The sequence below is a fragment of the Colias eurytheme genome, chromosome 10, assembly GCF_061535395.1.
Source record: "Colias eurytheme isolate Ceu_HAF_F1 chromosome 10, ilColEury1 Martin Lab GWU primary, whole genome shotgun sequence".
NCBI classification, from domain to species: Eukaryota; Metazoa; Arthropoda; class Insecta; order Lepidoptera; family Pieridae; genus Colias; species Colias eurytheme.
Window position 1 is genome coordinate 2653340 of NC_142989.1, and position 24606 is coordinate 2677945.

Below are 24606 nucleotides of genomic sequence, written 5' to 3' on the forward strand. Positions count from 1 at the left end.
TATAACAAGTGGACGATTTGGAGTCACAAATGTTAATGCCAGAATTACATGCAATGATACAATCGATACCTTATTGCGAAATAAATGTTTTTCAATAACTGCAACGCTTATGCTAAATTGCAAGAACTCTCCGGTGGTCTTGCTGAGGCCAGCGGAAGGCTATTGCTCAACCTAATACCGAGGGTTGGGGTGGATGCGTAACTCCTCCCTCCTTAAGTGCGAAATTATCGGTTTGTTCATTTTTAATAACTATCCGATGATTTCGCAGACATGTTACATTTAATATCTTATAACGAAGTAAGTAAAGTAAAAATAGAATTACAAGTACAAAGATTAAAAATAGAGACGTATAGCCTAAAGTAGCACTGAATCTAAAATTTCTTTCACTGTTAACCATTTCACTATCACTGAACACTGATTGCTTTAATATCGTTGACATATATTTAACTTCGTCCAAGTTGATGCCTCGCATATTGAGTACACGTGTACTGGATAATATTGGAGTTCTATTCACAGGTAATTGCGGCAAAACTATAATTTTTGTTGGTTCTACAGGATCATTCTCAGTGATTACTTGGTGAGGGCGAATCGTTATATTCTGGATCTCGATGCTACATGGTTCGTCGATGGTCATTATGTATGTGCCCACGACAGGATATTTGCTGACATCACCATTGCAAATTTGAGTCAGAGTATTTCTGTATTTTGAGAAAAGTATCCAACTTATAGGTGTGATTCTTTGAATTCTCACATTCTCTATATTGATTAGCTGTTGTTCGCAGTGCATTGGGTTTCCTTCAAATTTAAGCAGTTGTTCTATGCAAGTAGTTTCAGGATATGGCGTTTGATTTTGTTCATCGCATAAAAATTGTTCTCCAGCAGCGAGCGATCGGCACGGTTTTACGACCGGTAAGTATTTCATCCCCTTTGCCAACAGGTAAGGATATTTAGGAAAAATGGAAACGGTATTACTATCGGATTCACGGTACATAGGTATAGAGTATAATTTGTAATAGTTATAAGTATAATTATCTGTAATTGGAACCTCCATTATGAACGTAATCTGGTTTTGTTTAATATACGATTTAACATTAATAGTTTCTTCTAGTTTTACTAAATTTGCCTCACTCGCTTTAAACACTAAATTTTCAGTTTGAGATATAAGAATTAAATGTTGCAACAGCTCAGTAGAATTAATAATACTTTGATGTAATATGGATACTTTACTAAATGCTAGAGCAGTCTCTATTTCTCCTAATTTTATAAAAATAGAACGAAAATTACTAACAAATAAATTTAAAAGGCTTACAACATAAGTAGTATAAACCCAATGATTATCCTTAGATGCTAATTCCTTAATCATAGATTCTACAATTTTTAAACGCTTATTATATATTAGAATTTTGATTTAAGACTTCAGTAGAATTGATAAAACTATCGAGCATTTTAGATATTAAGGTAATTTTATTTCTAATGATAGTCTGATCGTTTTCAAGTTTAGCTGTAAGTTTATCGTATCTAATTGCGTCACTATAGTCTAAATTTCCCGTTATAATTTTAATTAAGGAACCCAGAGGGTTGAGGATACCTCTTTTGACGCGTTTGTGTGGAACTAACTGTTCGTATTTCTGAACCGTTATGTCGCGAATATATTCAGCGTGATATTTTGCCACTTGAAAATCGTGTAAGTATGAAATATTCTTATTAATTAAACTATCGAATTCACTGTATTTGCTAATAATAAAATTTAAGTCATCATTTATCTTATCTAAATTTAAAACCTTAATTATAGTCCAATAGTCTGTTTGGAGATATGCTTGCCCTTCTTTCACAGGATAAATTCCCGGGTTATGTTGAAAAAGTTGTAGTTGAAGGGCCAGCGCGGACCTCATCACTATCAGCCAACACCACAACGCGGAAGGCGTTTTACATTTTTAATAGGGGCCATAGTCTTCCTTTTACTAATCTCTATCGGTATAACGTTCCTTGAACCTTGACCTATAACCTTAGCTTTATGGAATCGCAGCTTATCCTTGCTTTTTCGCTTATTAACGTCTTTCGCAAATATAATTTTTCCTGAAGGGAGACTGATTTGATCTTGACCACCTCTCCTATCCTTTACCTTTTGCTTTTCACGTGAAAGGCCGTGACCTTGCATTTCGTTCTTAAACCACGTATATACTAAAATTTGATTGTGTTTCGTATCTATTGCTTCATGTAATATAGGTATACCGGACGATTCTACTATATTAGCTGAATGGACTGTATCCGATTTTGACGTTACAGATGGTGACCTGCCTGGGTAGTCACATGTTCTAGGAGAACTTAGCGCCGATAGAGTTTCAGAGTCGGGAATAGATATCGTTTCACTAGAATCGCGTTCTGATATAGTAATTGTACTAGAGTCGTTACGCGTTCTTGGCCTATTGTCTCTATTGCCTATATTAACAACCATAGATTCGTTTTCATTATCGGAATGCGTAGCGTTAACTCTAATTCTAGATAAAGCGTCCGCGTTAAAATTTTGCTTCCCAGTATCAATCATAAATTTGGAATTAGTTTCAGGAATATAATTGTGTGGAAATTTCAGATTTGGATCGCAATTTAATTCTATGATTTTTTCCTTGTAGAGGCTTTCGTTTGAAAATTTTCTTCATCAGACGGAAGCACATTAACGTCTTGATTATCGTCAGTGGGTGTATAAATCTCATTCGCGACGTATTCGTAATTCGTATCGTAAGGATTACAGCCATAATAATTCGTATAGTCGTAAGGATTATAGCCATAGTAATAATTATCATATAGTGAATTGTCATTATGTAAGTCGGTTTCATTCACTCTAAAACCTGGCTGAGTTATATTTTGTGGTCGAGGGGGTGCCGTCCTCATGGAAACGTCAGTAGACTCAAAGCGGTTATTTTGAGGAGGTCTTTGACCGAAATTATGTGGCGTCATACCAAAAGTTTCAGGAGGCCTATAACCAAATTGTGGGTTTTGATTTAATGTTGGTCTATAACCAAATTGTGGATTTTGATTTAATGTTGGTCTATAACCAAATTGTGGATTTTGATTGAATGTAGGCCTATACCCGAACTGTGGGTTTTTATTAAACGGTGGCTTATAACCAAATTGGTGATTTTTATTAAACGGTTGTTGGGGTGTGAATTTAAAACCAAATTTTTGAGGTACATTTGGTGTCCCAAAATTAAATCTTTGTTGAGGATTTTGTAAAAATTGGGGCACCGTTGTATTATTATGGGTACGATTGCGCGACTGATATTGTTCGTGAAAATTAACTTCTTCTAACACAATTTCTAGAGCCTGTTCTAATGTATTAGGCGATTTTAGTCTAACAATTCGCACCATGCTTTCGGGCAAATTATACAAGAAAACGTTCAGGGCTGTATGATTATAAATCGCAATTTTCGCGCGTTTAATTTCCGTATCTACCGATAAATTAACCTTCGATATTAGTAACGATCTAATATTCTGTATCCTATTACAAAATTCAAGATAACTTTCCCCGGATTTTATTTTACAGGACTCGAGAGAGATTTTTATGCAATCCTCAGTTCGCGGATCACCAAAATGTTGTTCCAGCAATTCTTTTAGCGCGGGCCAAGTGTTAATATCTTCGCGCTCGGATAATAACGCGGCGGCATCGCCTATTAATCTACTAGTTATTGCATGTAAAACGTAAATATTCTGCTCTTCATGCCCTCTAAATTTATTAATTATATATTCACATTTTCGAAAGAATAAATTCAAAATTCTTTTGTCTCCACCAAAAAGAGGAATAAGCTTTAACATATCACTCGGAATTGTTATTACGTTTACGCTTTCCATGTTAAATAAGTACAGAGTAATTAAAGTTCTGAAGTCTTTAACCAATTACAATAATTTCGAATTATAAAAATCACACACACAGAAATCAATTTAAAACACAATATAAGTAATAAAAATTCTTAAAATATAGCACAATAAAAGAAATATATGTTATCAATTACTATAAAAATTAAAACTTGAAATAAGTTATAAAATCACATATAAAATATAAAAATCATTAATTGAATTACGATCGATTTTGAGATCAATTAAATCAATTAATATTAATATTTCTTTATGCAAAAATCATTTAATTTTCTAATTTAAAACTTTTAATTAAGTTACACTCTATAGTTAATTAGTCTGTGCAGAGTTTTATGCAAGACAATTCTTAGAATTAAATACGATATTTCTTACGTATAACTAACTAATTACTGATTTAATAGAATTTCATATTAAAACCAGATCCGTTATAATGCGAGACGTTCAATCCCAAAATAACAGTTAAAAATAGTTAAAAGTCAAAATTACACTCTCGTGAAAAGGATATGGGAATATATCAGAAAGGATGGCAAAAAGTTTTACTCACCAACCGATCGTCGATCCCATTATTCCTCGTCGTGGTCGTTTAACAAATTTATAATTCGGTTCTTTTAGGATAGCACGGCCTTTATAGCAATGTTCTAGGGCTAATTTTGAAGACCTCTAGACATGCAGACCTTATATGGCTATCCTACCGGCTGCGCCAGTTAAACTTTGCGGGAGCGTTTTGACTTTTTAAAAAAAAAAAATAAAATTAAAATTAAACTTATTTAATTATTAACTATAACAAGTGGACGATTTGGAGTCACAAATGTTAATGCCAGAATTACATGCAATGATACAATCGATACCTTATTGCGAAATAAATGTTTTTCAATAACTGCAACGCTTATGCTAAATTGCAAGAACTCTCCGGTGGTCTTGCTGAGGCCAGCGGAAGGCTATTGCTCAACCTAATACCGAGGGTTGGGGTGGATGCGTAACTAGGTACTGCATAAATATACTGTATGTTCAACAAAAAAAAAAATGTAAATTTATCTACATAAAAATATGAATGTAATCATATTCAAAATATGCTGATACAAGGCTTTCATAGTATATGATTGAAATTTGTTTACTAAAGCAAATTACATAAAATGCTACATAATACTTAAAAAGTTTAAACATGCAAAATATGTCAGGGGTTTATTCTAATAGAAACTACTTTAGAAGAAGGTAAATAACAGAATTTAGAAAGATAACAAAAACACAACCACATGAAAATGCCAATTTGCAATAATTTTATTGTTAATTTTTGTTTTCTTACCTTCCCCTGCATAATCAGTCTGATAGTGAGGGTAACTTTGGAGTCTTCCTCATGGAGAGAAGAGGCTTTCTCCAGTTCCATGCTGGAGGAGGTATCCGTTGTATCTCGTGGAATTTTGGCTGCGTACAGGGCTACGTGTGGGCAGGGGACACTCCACTCAATCTAATGGCTGGGACTCTGGGGCTCTTGGCACGCACTGCAGGCAGGGTAAGCTGGAAAACAGGCGCACATCTCAAAAGGAAAGTTCACAGGTGTCGAGCGTTCTAAAGGTATAGGGTATGTGCACTCTTCGTATTTAAAAGCAAAGCTATGTTTTAAGTATCATTTATTTATTTACAGTGACTATTGGCAAGAAGCGCAACGGAATGAGGGCTGCTAATGAGGTTCTAAACACTATTTCGATCTAATTGATCGCAGGTACGACCGGATTCTGTGGTTGCAACGCGAGCCGATTCAGGCCGGCCCGAAGAACCGTTACTTGAACTCTGATACTGGCTAGCGACATAACCTTAGCGTTGCGCCTCATGGCTAGACGGCCCGGGTTATCGATCCCGAGATCCCAAACAATTTTTCACGAGAAAGCTTTCTTCTTTCTTACCTCGTAAAGTATTGCGTCGTGTAACAATAACATAACAAATCTTAACACTAATATTATCACCCGATTGTGTATAAAATTACACTTATCACAATTTTTATAATCACAAAATATATATAAAACTAATAAATCCGACGCAGATGACGCGTCGGTGTGAAGTTAGTTCGATGTCTTTTCTTTACTGACGAGTGACGTTGTCATTTATGTGCTATAGACTACAGATTTATTTGCACAGACTACATTTAGTTGTCAGATGGAAAGGTTTGACAGGCTATGGATAATGTGAGGAAAAAGAAATTTAAGGGTACGTCGGCACTGAATATTGATGATTATTTTTCGGATTAAATTTATTAAATTTATTTTGATCATGTTAATTAACGTTGTTTAAATTATCATAATTTATATCCTACCATATTTACGTATGTTAACTAGCTTCGAAAGTTTGAAACTGTACTTAAAATTATTATTATTATGTGTAATGTATGCTTGAACTATTAATAAATTATTAACTTTAACTTTTGTAGAAACATTTTGGATTTGCTTTTTTTTCATTTTGTGTTGTTGATCATCATAAATTTATCGCTATTTCCGTCTTCGTTTAGGTTTTAGATAGTGCTTTAGCCGTATTCTTTCTTTGTTTAAGAAATATATTTTATTATTACAATATTAGTTATTGCATGGTTATTGCATTTGCGCTCGCATTAAATTATACCTAAACTCTTCAGAATAATAATGTACCTAATCCAGGGGATGTATTAATTTGTAAAATAATATGTTTAACAAGTTTTCATTACAATATTATCTCATAGAGTTGCAGTGATGGGCTTTGATTTTTCTTTACTTTTAATTCTGGATTATGCGGGTATGTTACGATATTATAAAAATATAATGATAGGTAAATCGCCTCAAACAACAAAACATTAAATCTGTCCTATTATAAAAGTTTAAGTTAATTTTATTATATTATGGGCATACATTGGTATAATAATATTGTGTACCTACATAATTCCGTATTAGTGGGTCTACCATAATATTATCTGAATTGCAATATAATAATTATTGTTATGATTGCAAGGAGTAATTTAATATAGTTTAATTGTACATTTCTCTATATGAATAGCATTCGAAATTCATAATACTTATTAATAAATTACTTTTTAACGGTGTGTTCTATGCTTAGCATTATTTATGTACTTACAAAATATGTTGCCGAGCAACTGAGCGTAATTATATCACTTTTATTACGAAACTGAAAGATACTTAATCTGTGACTGAAAGGGTCTCAGTAGGTACCTAGCTGGAGACGGTGCTATAAATATTTGTTAAAAATGCAGGGTGTTTTCGAGCGAGGATCTCCACACTAATGGACTGCTTCATTTCTTGTTTGTACGCTGAAGGATCACAAGCGAAGTGTATCTAACGACGTCTTCTCGTGAAATTCAAATAAATTTTTCAAAACAAACTTATCTCCTCGAGGAAATTTGTTTTATGTATTTTATGCGAGATTTGAAGGAAAAGTCTCCTATTGAATATACCCTGTATGAAATAATATCTATGTTATAGCAAGTCATTATAACTGCAGCAACGCTCGCATTAAATTATACCTACACTCTTCAGAATAATAATGTAATCCAGGGGATGTATTAATTTGTAAAATAATATGTTTAACAAGTTTTCATTACATTATCTCATAGAGTTGCAGTGATGGGCTTTGATTTTTCTTTACTTTTAATTCTGGATTATGCGGGTATGTTACGATATTATAAAAATATAATGACCCGTCCTCCATATGACGAGATAATCGCATGACAACGGTTAACGTGGACTACAGTCTACAATTTATTCAGAACAAAATCCCTCCATATGACATGTGATGGCGACCCGGACGGTGCGTTAAAACTTTAAGTAGGTACCTAAACCCTAACGACGCTTGTCATTTGGGCTTATTTTAATAATTAATATTAATTCTACGTTCTATGAACGTTTGTTATCGTAAAAGCCTCTACTTTCTCTTCATTATATTAGGGAAACGTCGTGTAAAAATAATTGTGGAATATACGGTATTATCTATTATAGTAACCTACTTATGCCGGTAGGCCTTATACTAAAAGTGCAGGAATCTAGTTCAAATATATACAAATGTTCACGAGAAACAATATCTTTCTGTCTGTCGATTTGTCTGACGTTAATTTTACAAATTATAAAGGACTACAATAATCAATCTATTAATATCTCGCAAATGTTTTGTTGATACACACGTAATAAAGACGAACAGGAAGAAACTCAAGACCAAGAGATAATTCGTTTTAAATACAATTGTTTTCTCTCTCAGCAGTTTCTTAAACTAATTAAAGTTAATAATCCTCCAATATAAAGAGCTCACTTTTTAAATTAAGTCAGTGGATTTCATTGTTTTATCTTCCAGTGTGGCGTTCATGCAAATCTCTTAGAATAACTACGGCACGGATCTTTGCAGGGAAAATATTATTTTTCTTAATCGTTTTGCAGATTTCAATGTAAACAAAAGCTTTCCGTTTCTCTCTTTATGTTTTTTGCTTATCCAGATGTGATGAATGAACTAGCATACCTATATCGTAAGCATTGGGAGACTTAAATAAATAGATATATGTAAAAACCTCAACAGTCAATAGCTCTGATCATTGTTCGCTACTTATAGCATAAGAAATATCATCAGAAGTGATAAAACAATGGAATAATTCGTTAACAACGACGACAGTTTGTGTGTGGTAACAGTACCTGTTTATGTACGTAATAAAATAAATTTGATATTGCATTTCTATATAGCTAAAAGTTTAAGTTCATAGTTAAAGACATGTTTTAAAAACAGAATCAAACAATAGTTGGTAATGTGCTACTATAATCTTAGGTACACAGACCACAGTGATGCTTATTAAAGCATTATTGTGAACTAGGTAATCAGCCTAAGCATTCAGCGGGCTTCCCTTCTTACAATTAATTATTAGAAATTGTATTACTGTGCCATTTCTATTACTTGTTATATAAATGAAACGTAAAAATATATACCTACCCATATTTATCAAAATCCAATCAATTAAAATAATTATTGTTCTTCACTAGATAATAGAAAATAAGCTAAAAAAACGTGAAGGATCAAACTACATAATTTGAATACGTTTTCTGTAAAACAACTACTTTTACCATTCACCTTTAATTTATTTCTACTATTGACGACTAAGTATTTCTTATGTAGGCTATTACTAAGTATTGAATATTACGATATAACTACTAACAAATAATACAGACCTGAGATATGTGGGCGTAATCTGCTGATCAATTGAGAAGCAACATATCCATCGTAAGATGCCAAGTCACTGTAATGTAGCATTCTATTGTAGACCTCAGGAATTCGTGTGAGCAGTTAAACGCAGTGCTGAATTCAGATATCGAATTCCTGCCTGCTGTATACACGGTTCTAGCTTAGGTTATCTGTTTGGTAATATAATAGCTTTATCTAAGCAGATTATAGCTGTTAAGTTGATTGCAATACAGAATGTTAATGAAGTTGGCTTGTTAGATAGAGAATATGTATCTTCGTTACATGTGGCATCTATCTATTATTATCTTTTAGGCTTAGAGACCATAACTTATGAACATCTTTGAGAATTTTCAGGAGTAACTGCGATCTTAATGATATAGATAGATACAATTTGTATAAAGTTATTCAGAAAAGTGACAGAATATATTAATATGTTTGTTTATGAAATTGTTTACCTCAGAATTACTTCAAAAACATAAACAGAATAAGCTTCTTCAACAATCGTAAGTTTTATTCGTTAAGTTTTATCCAAGCTAATATTCCTTATGGGGCAATCAGTCTTGCACAATGAAAGAAAATTGATGGATCGTACTTCTCGTATTGGTAAAACAAAATTTTGGCTAATGCCTATTCAGTATAATGGACTACGATAAGTAATTTTATTCCGAAGTTTTGATTAACGACGGTTGTTTGGGTTCGAATAACGTATTTGTAAACATGTTTAGCCAATAGCCACGATTTAATTTCCGAAATCCTGGCACTAATTTGAAGGACGCGTTGTTTTAACGAGTTTAAATAACATAACATTGTTTTAGGTAGGTACTTCCATCTGTATTTTGACTAGGTAATTATTCCTACATGAAAATTGGGTTGTTGTAAAAACATTGGTAGTACATAGTAAGTACTTTCATTCAAATTATAAGTCATTAGTTATGGTTTTATTTTTGACTGGTCCCGATGATTTTCTTTATGAACGAGTACTAAAAACGTACTTACCGGCATAGGCGTTAAGGATTTCAAAATTTATTAATAGAGAATGTTATACGATCAAGTGAATGCAGGTTGATCAAGTAAAAGCTTATAAGGTTTCAAAGAAGGCTTAAGAAATACCTTCGTATCATAAATGGGATGTTAAAAGGAAATCGTCTAATTAACCTGAATTATGTCTTCACCGAATTAACAAATATTGTACATAATATTATAATATAACTAGATTTCCGCCCGCGGCTTCGCCCGCGTTTTCAAAGGAAAACCCGCATAGTTCCCGTTCCCGTGGGATTTCCGGGATAAAATAAAACCTATCCTATGTGTTAATCCAAGTTACCCTCTATATGTGTGCTAAATTTCATTGTAATCGGTTCAATAGTTTTTACGTGAAAGAGTAACAAACATCCATACATCCATACATCCATACATCCATACATCCATACATCCATACATCCTTACAAACTTTCGCCTTTATAATAGTATTAAGATTAAGATATTAAGATATTACATTGTTGACATGTCGTCTCGTCAAATAGCGAAATGTTTGTTACATGCGTAACTAAAGTAAACAAGCTGACCCGGAGTTAATTTAAGCGTGAGCATGTTTACACTATTATTGTATTAGCTAAAAATTAAACTTAATTCAAAGATTAACTACTACTAACTAATAACTACTACTTTCATTATTTGTGTTTATTGTTTCATAGAAAAATTATAACACTTAAATCATTACTCGTCTATAGGATTTTATTTATCGTAGCTGCATGCTACGAAATAATGCTACGCCTTCTACAATAAATTCCTAGAAGCATAGATTTTGATATATAGATAGGGATTCTGTATATAAAGCATGATTTATATGAAATTGTAAGCGGGTTAGCGGTCTGTTAAGAGATTGTGGTGTTTAGACATATTTCCCTCGCGTCGTAGCTTCGTACTGTGGAGTGGAGTAATCGGATTAGACATATCAGTCCAGAGAGTCAGCGGTGACGCGATTGACGAATTCCAGAAGATGTTGGATGGTGAAAGACCTTGAGAATACTTTGATATTCCAAATTGAAATATCAAAAGGCGATAATGTAGCTTAATTCTTTTAAATAGGATTTTCTTTTGAGACTTTTCTTATCTATTATTTTTCAATTTAGATTATTCAGTGACACTCCTTTGTTACGAACCTAAAAATAACTCAGTTGTAATTGAATTTGTTATTTAGGGAAAACGTTCCTGCGAACGTCGTATATTAAATAAAGGATGGGATAATTACCCATAGGCAGGTTTAATTCTTCTCATGCCAGTTGCGTTTGGGAAAGAAATGGACAGACACCTCAGCCGAAATGAAAAGCTCCTTGATTTACAACCAACGTTAAACGAGGTCGGGTCTTATTAACATTACTTTTTATAACGTGAAGCTTGCTAAATTGAAAAAATGTAGACAGAATTTAATTAAAATTCACATTTAAAAGTGTTAAGTAACAATATTTTGTACTGACTTACTGAGCCTTCGTGAATCGTGTTGTTTTAATTTATCCAACCTACGTCAAAGAGTTCTTAAGTGGATGTCGTGTAAAACAAAACAATTATAATGTCAAAAGGATGGCTTATTTCCTGTTTAAAAACTTCTGTGTTGGTAGTGAATTTTTTAAACGTTTTGAAACTACAGGGGTAAACCATTGTAATTTTTTATCAGAAAAATGTAAATTACAGTTTAAATTGAATTCAGTCATACAATTATTGAAAGCTATTTTATATTACTTTACCTTTTTTCGACTTTACAGTTTGAAATAAATGCACTTTGAATCTTTTGCCTTCATTTTTGATTTAATTAAAATCAATTAAAACTTTGATTTAATTAAAATCAATTAAAACTTATCTTTACCCAGTTTATTATATTTGAATCCGATCTTTATAACAGATCTAAAACCAATGAATGGAAACCCGTCTGTTCAAAAGCTCTCTTAATTTATTTTATCGATTCCACGTTTTCATATTATTCAAAGCAAAAAACGTCCTTTACATTGAACTAAAAATGCTTGAACATTTTTATAATAAAATTTGTTTTTTCTTTTACAAGTTTGGTTGCAGTATTATTTACGTCGTAGGTCTTTGTAATGATTGTTCGTGAGAAAAGATATTCGTATTTGTGAGCAAAAAATTCTTGTATAGGAAATAATCTGATTGTTAGGTAGCTTAATTATTTTTCTTTTGTAGTCTTTACGAATAATATGCGAACGTCGTAATGATATGAAATAAATAGGTAGCCTATAACTATTTGTTACATTAGACGAATGTGAAATGATGGAGATATCGAAATTTATTTGTGTAAATAAGAAAGTAGAATTGGGGACAAAGAGACCAGTATCTGGGCCGTGTAATTTGGAGCGAGAGCCCGCGGCAACCAGTGCGTATGAGCCCCTTCAGTGTTACATACATTATTTAGGTGCTTTTGATTATGCCATTTAATTGCATGTTCTAAATGTAGTTAGTTTTTAAATGCTCTAATAATAATGTAATTTTTATAATATTCTTCGTACATTGTGATTGAATTTTGCGAAAGAACGGGATGTATTTCATAGACGTATCTAGAACATTTTATTCATTTTTACCACATAACATCAAATTCGTTGAAGCATTTAGTTATTGCGAAGTCGAGATGTAAATTAATATTAGAGGTATTTATTGGTTTCTGCTGAGTACTTTACAAAAGCTGAAAGTAGTATCGTTTTTCGTGAAGTCAAAGCTTCTTGGGTAGATGATGTTTTGAATGATGGAATTATGATTGTCGGTAGGTATATATAAATATGATATTATAGTTGCTTGTTCTTTTAATTCTCTTTGAAAATGCGAAAACGTTTATTTATAATATGAAAAATGTTTATGAATTTTTTTCTTTGAATTATATTTCACAGTGTACTGTAAAATCACTCATGGTAAGGCGCTCTTGAAAACTTGAACCTTTTCAAGGAGAACCGTTGAAGGAAAATTCTTTTGTACTAATGCCAACATATTTCGTGAGCCTTCCGAGCTCCTTTGATAAGCATCGCTGTCCCAAAATAATTTTCGGATTGATATTTTTTTCGTTTACATTCAATTCAACCATCAAATATTTTACTTTAAGGAGATTATATTTCATGATTGCGATATAGTACCTATACGTAAGTAGCGAACTTATACGTTGTCAAATCATTTAATACAATTTATTAATTTACTAATGTTTCCTTATATTATTTATCTTTTTAGTACGGTACATCTTTGTATTTTATTCAACTTGACGATTCGGGAATTTTGTAAGTTTTTGTCAAGGCACAAGGAAGGTTTTAGGTGAGAAAGAGAAAAGAGAAAACCCGAAAAAGGGGCAATAGGGTTTAACAACTTCTGCCGGGGCAGCCGCATGCATAAGTATAAATTTTCAGAATTTGATTTATCATAATATTATGTGGTAACGTTAAAATACCATATTTGAAATATTTATAGCAGTATTAAATTGCAAAATCTTTTTGAGCAATAAAATTCAAGACTTGAAACAATATTCAAAATTTGTTGAACAAAAACTTTTCATATGTTTCGTGTATCCATTATTTACGTCGTCGGGAAGCTGCAATCATAAAAGATTCAATTTACCTTTGTAACACAAAGCACGGCAGCGGCCACTGTGAACCTTTCATAACAGGGATTAGGTAAATGCATTTTATTTTTTTCCGTTTACTATTAATAAATTTTCGATTTTATCGCGGGTTACATTCCATTCGAGAGTGGTTTTCGAGTTTGGGGACAGATAAAACTTTCTTAAAAATAACGACAAGGCGACAATAAGTGCGATAAACTTTATATTAACTTCGTTCCCTACTTGTTAAGTTTTTAATCTTTTTGCTGATAGATGATCGGGTAGGTAATAATATAATCTCTTAAAAATATATTAATACTAGCGGTCCGCCCCGGCTTCGCCCGTGGTACATATTTACGTTTTCTCTACATAAGAACCATCCTCGTACTTCAAGGAATATAATAAAAAAAGAATTATCGAAATCGGTTCAGCCGTTCTCAAGTTATGCGCTCACCAACACATTTTGGGATTCATTTTTATATTATAGATTTACTTATTCCTAGGTAGAACTTAATATAAACATCGATCTTAACGTAAAATGCTGTCAAGATCTAAAATCCTATGTACCAGAGAGGCTATGTATAAGCATGCTAGTTATATTGAAGGTTCTTCAAACCGATACCTACATACTTTTCTCGGTTTTTAAAAGCTTTCCTTGAAGCCTATTATGAGGTTATCGTGAGTGAAACAGCTTGATTCAATTCTTTATTTCAATTTCCTATTTGATATCATAAAAAATATAAATATGCGAAATAAAATATTGACAGACTATGAAGACATTGACAAGCAATAGTGTTGGAAATTCGACAAGGGTCGAAAAAGGGACCGGAACTAGACAGATGTCTATGGAATAAAAGAAATAACACCGTCCTCATTGTGAATGTATACTGAGATCCGACCAATAAAGAATTTCAATGCTGCCGATTTACATTTTAACTTATTTTTCCTTATGCTACATACAAATAATGGTACAAAATATGAAACATTTATTTGATTAATTATTTTTATAAACACTCCAAAACTAACAATGATTCATTCCATTATAACTTTATCAGAAGAGCTTTCAAAAATTTATGGATAAATAAAATAATGGAGGGTATTTTATTGCGCAATCATCCATTCAGGCAAATCGAATAACTTGTTAGTGATATTGCCAGCGTGGAAAATAGAAATCAGAGTCGCTTAATCCTATCGATAGACATCATAGTACGAGATCCGGCTGCAGGATCAGTGCGTTCATCGGTTTTTTGCTGAAAACCGAATTTTTATGTATATTTATAATTAGGAGAATATATATCGACTAGGTTGCCAGTCAAAATTTGGCCGCAAGCATGTTTAATTAAAAATTTTCTAATCGATTTTTGGGAAAAAAATTCGTTCACTTGTTTTTTGAATAAAATGTAGTCTACATCACGTCAAATGATATAAAAATTCTAAAAAATCACGGTTGCCGCTTTTCACCTGGCCGCAACATCTTGGCAGCCTGGTGCAAACGGGTATGATTTCGATTTATTTTTACGTTCATAACGCACATTTATGAATCATATATCAAATTAAAGCTAATTTTTTTCTTTTTATTATCATATATGGTTGCCTAATTAAATCCGGCCGCAAATAAGGGTTGCTGGCTTATAAAAATTATAAATATAGGATTAGTGCGTTCATCGGTTTTTTGCTGAAAACCGAATTTTTATGCAACTATATGTATTTATAATTAGGAGAATATATATCGACTAGGTTGCCAGTCAAAATTTGGCCGCAAGCATGTTTACACTCAACCTTAAATATTCAACATCTTTAACAGCCGGCAACCCTTATTTGCGGCCGGATTTAATTAGGCAACCATATATGATAATAAATAGAAAAAAATTAGCTTTAATTTGATATATGATTCATAAATGTGCGTTATGAACGTAAAAATGAATCGAAATCATACCTGTTTGCACCAGGCTGCCAAGATGTTGCGGCCAGGTGAAAAGCGGCAACCGTGATTTTTTAGAATTTTTATATCATTTGACGTGATGTAGACTACATTTTATTCAAAAAACAAGTGAACGAATTTTTTTCTCAAAAACCGATTAGAAAAATTTTAATTAAACATGCTTGCGGCCAAATTTTGACTGTCAACCTAGTCGATATATATTCTCCTAATTATAAATACATATAAAAATTCGGTTTTCAGCAAAAAACGATGAACGCACTAATCCTATATTTATAATTTTTAAAATCCAGCAACCCTTATTTGCGGTGGGATTTAATTAGGCAACCATATATGATAATAAATAGAAAAAAATTAGCTTTAATTTGATATATGATTCATAAATGTGCGTTATGAACGTAAAAATGAATCGAAATCATACCTGTTTGCACCAGGCTGCCAAGATGTTGCGGCCAGGTGAAAAGCGGCAACCGTGATTTTTTAGAATTTTTATATCATTTGACGTGATGTAGACTACATTTTATTCAAAAAAACAAGTGAACGAATTTTTTTCCCAAAAATCGATTAGAAAATTTTTAATTAAACATGCTTGCGGCCAAATTTTGACTGGCAACCTAGTCGATATAATATATTCTCCTAATTATAAATATACATAAAAATTCGGTTTTCAGCAAAAAACCGATGAACGCACTGATCCTGCGGTGGGATCTTAGACTATCAAATGCTTATCCGATTTAAGAGTTTTTAAATAAAATTTCGATTTTGCTTTGTTTTGTGTGAGATTTGGTACATAATATTATTGGCGATTTGGTGTTTATTTTTATTAAATGTAATGTTAATGTTTATTGTAGTTGTTTCTTTAGTGCCTTTTTTCTTATTTCGATTATAGGAATTTAATCTAAATCGACAAATAGGAGTCGCCAAAATGATGAAACTAACAATATGTTACCTTTTTGTGTATTAACATTTCAAAGTTGATAATAATTATACTGAATTATACAAAAAGTTATAATGTTATGTAGCACAATAACCATACTTGTATTTTTAATATTAAAAACAAAACGACCTCTATAAAATGCACATGCAGTGGTAAAATCTGAATAAAAGTGTACACCTGTTTTATTTTCCACATCGTAAATCCAAACAGTGAAATGTGTCCGATTCGATTTGAGTACTTTTATACCGCAATTTACATATTTAATCAATTACCTTCGCATTAATGATGCAAATTGGAAGATATAAGCTATCGTTAGCAGGCTTTCATCCCGCGGGACCACTAAACAAATACCGCTTCACAAAGTGATTGCTTCTATATCCTTTGTTAAATTTGGGAATATGTTTAATCCTGGCGGAGTTAGCTTATACCGCTTATACACTATTTAGTATTTGGGGAGAGATGGACAGGCGAGTCGTAGTTTGGAGAAGCAATAAGTTGTCTAGTGGGTACTCTACCTCAATCCCTTCGCCAACTAATCTATTCAAACATGGATTGGTTAACATAATGAACTTAGGAGATATTTGACTTACAACATAATAAAGTGGTTGACTGAGAATTTGATTATTTGTTGTTGTTGTTTGTATTTTATTGTCTAAATATTATATTTGTATTTGATTTGATTGTATTACATTGCTCATTTAATTTTTATGTCTGTAGAGAAGTAATATATTGTAATATGTAGATCATAATTTTTAATTTTGATTTTAAGTGAAATTTTATCACAATCGTTATTCGTATTTCATTTCCCAGAAACCTTATCATTACTTACTACATATGAGAACAAAATATTACTTCGTAAATAGCAACTACATAGGTATAATATTAATTGAATAAACTGTTCATATTATATTTTACATTATATTTATTATGAAATAACATATTTTTACGTCACAACACTAAAAATAACTCAAGACTCTCACCGTACATTTTTATTTGACAGTCTTCCGTAACAGTTTTTATTTTCATTCTCTGTGTAACTTAAAATTCATGTCCGGATGAAACAATAAAATATAAATAACAAAAGGCAAGCTGAGTAACGGGCAGAAACAGAAAGCGAGCTGGCGCATTGGGGGAACAATTCTTGTGGTTCATACAGGCTAGCGTGCTCGAATATTACAGCTATTAATAAGATTCCACGGAGGAGACGGTAGCCGAGAAGAATGGCGTACCAAACAAAGATAGCGAGGTAACCCAATAGCCGTTCCAAGCATGTAATACGTGTGTATAGGAATATTAATATAAACATTTTTGTCGCGTTTTATTTATTGCGCCGGAAAATTGATGCGGTCACAACTATTAATTTTTGGTAAGGTATCGAAGTGATAAACAAAAGTTAAAGCCTGTTATATTATCAAGGGAGGGAGAATCATTATCATAAGGTAGTGGATAGCCGTACGAAAAATATTTTCAAGATTTTCAAAACAATTAGCGTTTATTACACGCTTTATATTAAGCTTCACCTGTATGTTTGTTTGTTTGTAACCGACTTCTTTGGGCGCGATTTTGACCCACTTTAAACGGCCAGATTTCGTTCAAACTTTGTAGATTTATTGAGGACCGATGACAATACACTAATTTGATAAAATTTTCTATTTTTTAGTTCGGTTTTCTATAAAAAGCGTGTTTTTTTAGTTTTATTAAACTATTATTATTTTTAATGAAAAAATCTTAACAGTTTTGCTTTATTTGTTAAAAAGTAAAATTCGTTCAAATATTTGTGTTCGGATACAAATACTTTACACTAAATAGGTATATAAGTAATTAGTAAAGTTTTAATACGACGTTATTGGCCGCACAAAACTAAATTTCATATCAGTGGTTTGATTATTGGCAAACTAGTAAAATATTCTGAATACAAAATAGATACTGAGCCTAGATAGTGCGTGTAACAACGGATTTGCGGTCATACAACTTGTACTCCCATTCAACTCAAATTGAATTTTCCTCCTTGCCATATCAAGACCACGCGGACTTTTCATATGTGGTTACAGAAGCACATATTGGCTTTGAAGATCCAATTAAACTTTTCATCAGAATTCGGAAACTAATTTTCAGTAGTTTGACAGAGTTGCTCGGTCGGCAGGTAACTTCGCGACGACCACTTGCAAGCTAGACCGTTATTGACGAACCTTAATTATATCGCTTGCTCTGCGAAGTTGCAATTAACCTGTCCGGTTCACTTTTGTTATTATATAATAGTATTCAGCAAAACATGACCGAACTATCACGGTTTTAATGGCACAAATGCGGGAGCGAAACAGGTGCTGTTCAACAAACTTTACGCTGACAAATTTGCAATGAAAATAGTTTAGACGTATTGCCGACTTCAATATATATGAGATGTGACATGCGAGACGTAACTTGTTTACGTGCTATTATTTGAAAGAATCGAGTTTTAAAAATGTTGAAGGACGAGTAACATTACGATAGAAGAACTTTTATTATAATGTGAACGTTACGGAACTTTAAAAAAAGTTCCGTAACGTTCACATTAGTGGTGACATTTAAAAAAGAAGGACAAATAATATTTATCCGACAATATGAATATTCAACGTCATAAAAATATCAACACTAAATTTTGAATTGAGGCAATGAAAAAACATAATATTCTATTGCAGTGTTATATTTTATGCAGATATTAATAACGCGGCAAAAATATAAACCACAAAACAGTGGAATAAGTTTTCACTAGCAGGTCAAGCGTACTTGGAATTTCAGTTGTTACGTTTCAATTAAAATACTACAGCGAATCCATCATATAATTACCAACTTGTCTGTTTGCTGCAATGAGAAAACTTCGGTTTCTGTATTCTTGACTTTACTTTATGGATGGCGATAAAAATGAATTTAATGAAGTTTATTTGAAATCCTGAAAAAGTTTATTTGCAATCGCGAAATATATCAATGTTTGTCACATTGTATTCACCTATTTGTTAGAAAGTTTCCATTATTAAGGTTGTATGTAGCATTGCGTACGGACGGATGCTGTCAATCTCTAATAACAGAGCCGGCCTGGATACTATGATAATATCAAACTAGACCGGGAGGAAGCCTTTACAAATCGCATAGAAAGACACTTGTAATGTGATAGTGGCTATGGGCAGTCTTTGTTAGCGTAACATCGGACACGCGGAAACACTTCTCACTGTCATAGCATTCAACATATTGCGTCTACGCTAAATAAGCAAATCGAAATTCCCTTTCAAATAGCGATTTGATACCTTTTGAAAACTACCGCTATTGTAAACTGTGAATTTCATACCATGAAATGCTGTTATGTTCTGTTTCTGGTGTTTGTTTTGATATCAACACGTACTGTTTTTATTCAAGAATGGTGTGCGGAAATTATAGCAGTAAATTGCATCCACTTTTGAGTAGGTATGTACTTGGACTTTAATAGATTACTTTTTAAATTTAATATTATAATCTGCGCTAGTGAAATGAAATATCGTGCTAAAGACAATTTGATCCATCTTCGGATTCGATTACATTGACGTTTTTAGCAAAGCAAGACACAAAGGTATTATGCTAACTATAATTTAGAGGAGAATTTATAGCTAAATGCCATTAAATCCTTTGTGAGAGATCCGATAAATAAACATGAGACAATCGAAGCCGTCGCCCTCGTGTCGTACGCAAAACCAATTTAATCTGATACTAAACGCTAACTTTACTTGAGACTAACTTGCCGAACGATTTAGTTCAATGGTAATATGTTTCTTAATGAATTCGCTGGAAGGTTTGTTATTTTTCATCGATATCACTTTTGGTAAGGTAACGTAGTTATAATGGATAGGATCCTATATCTAGAATGGACTATTGATTGTTATTCATTGTTTATTGGCTGGCTATCTCCCTAAATCGACCGTTTACTGTGGCTACTGCTACGTAGGGGATTGAGTAATATTGGAGTATTGTATTTCAACCGATTGCATAGGTATGTGACTTGAGAACCTGAGTTGTTCTACCGTTTTCCATTAAACAATTTCATTGGTTTGAATAAGTTTATAACATACCAACATTTAGAATGGTTTTCGATAAATTTTGTATAATATTTGATTCGAAAGGAAGTTTTTTCTTAGAGCATTAAAGTTTAATGCTCTAAGATTTTGGCTTTGGCTATTCTTTCGATTTTTGATGAGATTTTGATCGAAAAAAACAAGGTAAGTACTCGATTAGGCTTACTATGAATTATGAAAATAACAAAACTGGTAAATAATATGAATAAATCAAATCCATTATAAAATTAATGTTATCTTAAATGACGTAATTCCATAGCATATACTTAATTATTAGTTAATAACATCGAAATATCGAAAAAAGTTAATGGTGGCCTATTTTACAGCCAGCTGTTACATGGATAAGCGATTCTTGCTCGTATTTAGACCGTGCTAAACGTTATTTTTAATTGTTTTCCTTCTGTTTGTGGCATCTTAAAAAGTACTATTAAATGTGTCAAGTCGACACTTGGAGCAGAGACATAAATTCCTTGTTTACAGCCACGAATAGGTACATCTAGAGGTAGCTAGTATTTATTCTATAGGTAGCCACTAGGTAAACTTAACATCGAATACGAAAATGTATTATATATTTATTAACATGAAGTGTTATTTTAGAATAAACTATTAATTGAAAATGCTACGTATTATGGGAGTTTGGATATAAATATTTTGCCTTGTCGAAAATAACATTTCCGGCCTTGCCTACTTGCGATCAATGAGCAGAAAATCAGTTTCCTTGTGTCAACCCCGGGGGTGTCGGAATTATAAAAAAATATATAGGAAAGAATTATACAAACGGAAATACAATTAAAAGATGTTGTATTCCTGCATAAAAAAAATATTTTTATGATATAACAGATGGCACGTATATGTTAACATTATGTTTACAGTCAAGCCTAGTCTTAGCCTGTCAGGGCTTAAACAGCTGAAGCTATTTTATGCTGATGTCACGTAATGATGGATCTAGCAAATTTATAACTTAAATTATAATTAACTAGCCGCCCCGGCTTCGCCCATGGTATGTTTACGTTTTCTCTCCATAAGAACCATCCTCGTATAATATTAGATGAATTAATATTTTCGGTGAGATGAAAATACAATTAGAATTTGATCCTTACTCAAAATATACATTCTAATTAACAAAATAAAGCTATGTATATTCTTAGTGGGTCACCTCACCCTCCCGTTTCCAAGTAAACAACACGTTAATACGCTATAATCATGTATTTTACGCTCATAATCATACACACACATCTCGATATCTAAACAAACAAAACATGAGCGTTCCAAGAATTCGCTAATAAAACAATAAGTCATGATTTTTGTCTAATATAGAAATGCTTTGAGTTAACCGCGTCTCGCAAATTCCTCACGGGGAAAGATGGTATTTATTCCAGGGGCGTAACTCGACTCCCAATTATTGGGTAAATGTTTGTACGGAGCCGAGTGGGCCCTTATTCTTGCTGAACATGTGCCAAGTGCACCCATTATTGAAAGTAATAGTTGCTCTCTGATGAGCACGGCCATGCCCAATATGACGTGCGAATTTTGTGTGGGGATACGAATTGGTAGGTAGCAAAGGAAGTGATTTGTGAGCAATATTATAATATACCCTAAGGTATCTTGTAATTTTATAGATATATAGGTACCTACTACTTATGTACATAAATATAAAGTTATTTATAATATGAAGTTAAGTCAAGAGCAAGATCCCTACAGTTTCAGTTAAAGTTCAAATTTTTTCGCTTTGTTTATTCTGAATGCGCTTGAGAATAAAAAAGGTTTCTCCAAATAAATTACTGATCCAGGAAATACCCACTCGCAGTTTAGCGCAAAGTTCAAAAGATCAGTTTTGAGATGTGTAACATAATATTGCCAACGCCTATAAATTATTTTATGTACTAGTAGGACATTGTAATATTTAAGTAATTATATGGACTCGTTTATAAATTTTATTCTACATCATAATATTATAGACTCAGATAAACGCTTTAGCAACATGGATATTAAAACGTAAACGTCAGAAAGCAAAATATTTGGTTACCCGCGACTGTCGCTTCAAATCGCAATATTGCACAGGGATACCAAAAGTTTTCCGAATAGCAATGTTATTGTGTAGTTTATTGAGTATGACAAACGGAAAATAACGCTAGTACCTTCAGTGGCGGAGTCAAAAGGCACTCTAGTGAGCATATACATTCTGACGTGCAAGATAATCGGGTTCGTGGAGCTGATTCGCTCACAAATCGAATAAGAGGTATGTTCAAATGAAACTCCGAGGGTGGCTTCTGACCAGATCGAGCGGAACGTTCCGCTCCAACTTGCCTTACACTTCGCACTAAACTTTATTATTAATATTTAGTATTCGCTTTGACTGAAACACTAACAAACCCACAGGAGTTCGGGGATTTATTAACTGGCCTTGTAAGCATTGCATGTATATTGTGAATTTAATTAAGATGTTTTGTTGTAATTACGTCTTTGCTATTTATAATTTTAAGACGTTTATTTACGTAAGATTTACCCAACTTAATTTTTTCAAAATAAAATCAACGAACGTAGTTTGACACCTCACTAAAATTGAATCAATTTTTTGCAGATGATGTCCTCTGTGAAAATCCTTTAATATTGTTACAAGTTTTAGTGCCGAAGAACGTAATAAATTATTTTTGCAATTACATATAGAAATCGCCAACGCGTAATGCAATATAAAGTACAAAATGTATGAAATCAATCTGACAAATTTCTCTCCTTCCTCATCGTCTGGGCCGAATAGAATTCTCGGAAAGTGTTCATTATATAGATGTAATTTGGCGGAAAATCAAATCATTCAATAGGATTATCCCTCTTCGCTGCAAAGTCCGTGTAACACTCCCCGCTTGGACAATTTCACACCCGTGATTATCAAAATTTATGACGATTATGTTTTAAATATAATTTTTTACCCCATCTAGCGGTCAATAAAACTAGGCCAGTATTTTATTCAAACAAAATATGTAACAAACTTTTTTATATTTAATTAAAATAACCATTTACCTATCTGTATTATAAAACAAAGCATATCTATAGGTACATCTATAATTAATCGACTTCTTATTATTAAAAAATAGGTGTAAAATTTATTTCGAATTATCAAGGGAGAATAAAGCGTGTTAACAAATGTGGAAAAAATTTGAAACTTTGTTTACATTTCTTCTCATTCAATTAATTCACGTAAATTCCGTCACATAATTTGTAGAAAGGGATTGGAAAACAAAGCAAATTATTTGTTAATTAAGCCGTATTCACAACATTTGGGATTATACGAAAAACGTTAAGCCTTTTGTTTTCAATTACAGAAAGGAACGTAGCAATAAATACCTTGTATTATGCGATACTAAAATCCTTGAAAAGGGTGGGCCAATAAATATTTAAGCAACTCATGAAAAGTTTAAGCTTTTTACTGTCTCGATTTATTGGAAAATTACGTCTCAAGCCGTTCTCAATAAAGATTGGAAAACTTATTGTTTATACATCGAATCCCACTGCAATCTCGAAATTCCGTTAAAATATTACTAAAGCCTTTTTTGGCAACTAGTTATTCGAATCATGTTAGTCTCATACTAGCGTTGATATGGTGTCTTCAACAGTTCTATATTTAGGAATTAGGATTTATGTAAATGGTTTATATATTGAACTGAGTTATCTGTGATATGGAACGAATCACGTCGATATATAGATTGAAAAGATAATCCTTATGTAATCCTAAGCTAAGCACCCACAAAATGTCTGAATATATTGTCTTAGTATGTCGGTTGTGCTAAGTAACTGTATATCCATACTAATATTATAAATGCGAAAGTAACTCTGTCTGTCTGTCTGTTACTCAATCACGCCTGAACTACTGAACCAATTTGCATGAAATTTGGTATAGATATATTTTGATACCCGAGAAAGGACATAGGGTAGGTTTTATCCCGGAAATCCTACGGGAACGGGTCTTTCTCTGAAAACGCGGGCGAAGCCGCGGGCGGAT

At 32.6% G+C, this 24606-nt stretch overlaps 1 protein-coding gene across 13 annotated transcripts in view; it reads right to left on the bottom strand.

Annotated features, from left to right (window-relative positions):
• Positions 1-24606, bottom strand: part of mub (poly(rC)-binding protein mub) — a 160309-nt gene that overhangs the window by 17972 nt on the left and 117731 nt on the right. For 12 of the 13 annotated variants that reach the window (XM_090106489.1, XM_090106488.1, XM_090106490.1 and 9 more), the window contains one exon: positions 5174-5385. In XM_090106489.1, the coding sequence (XP_089962615.1) occupies positions 5174-5254 (81 nt within the window). In that variant the 5' untranslated portion in view covers positions 5255-5385. Of the gene's footprint in view, positions 1-5173; positions 5386-5771; positions 5943-24606 lie in introns of those variants that run through there. The other variant, XM_090106478.1, reaches the window with a different exon arrangement.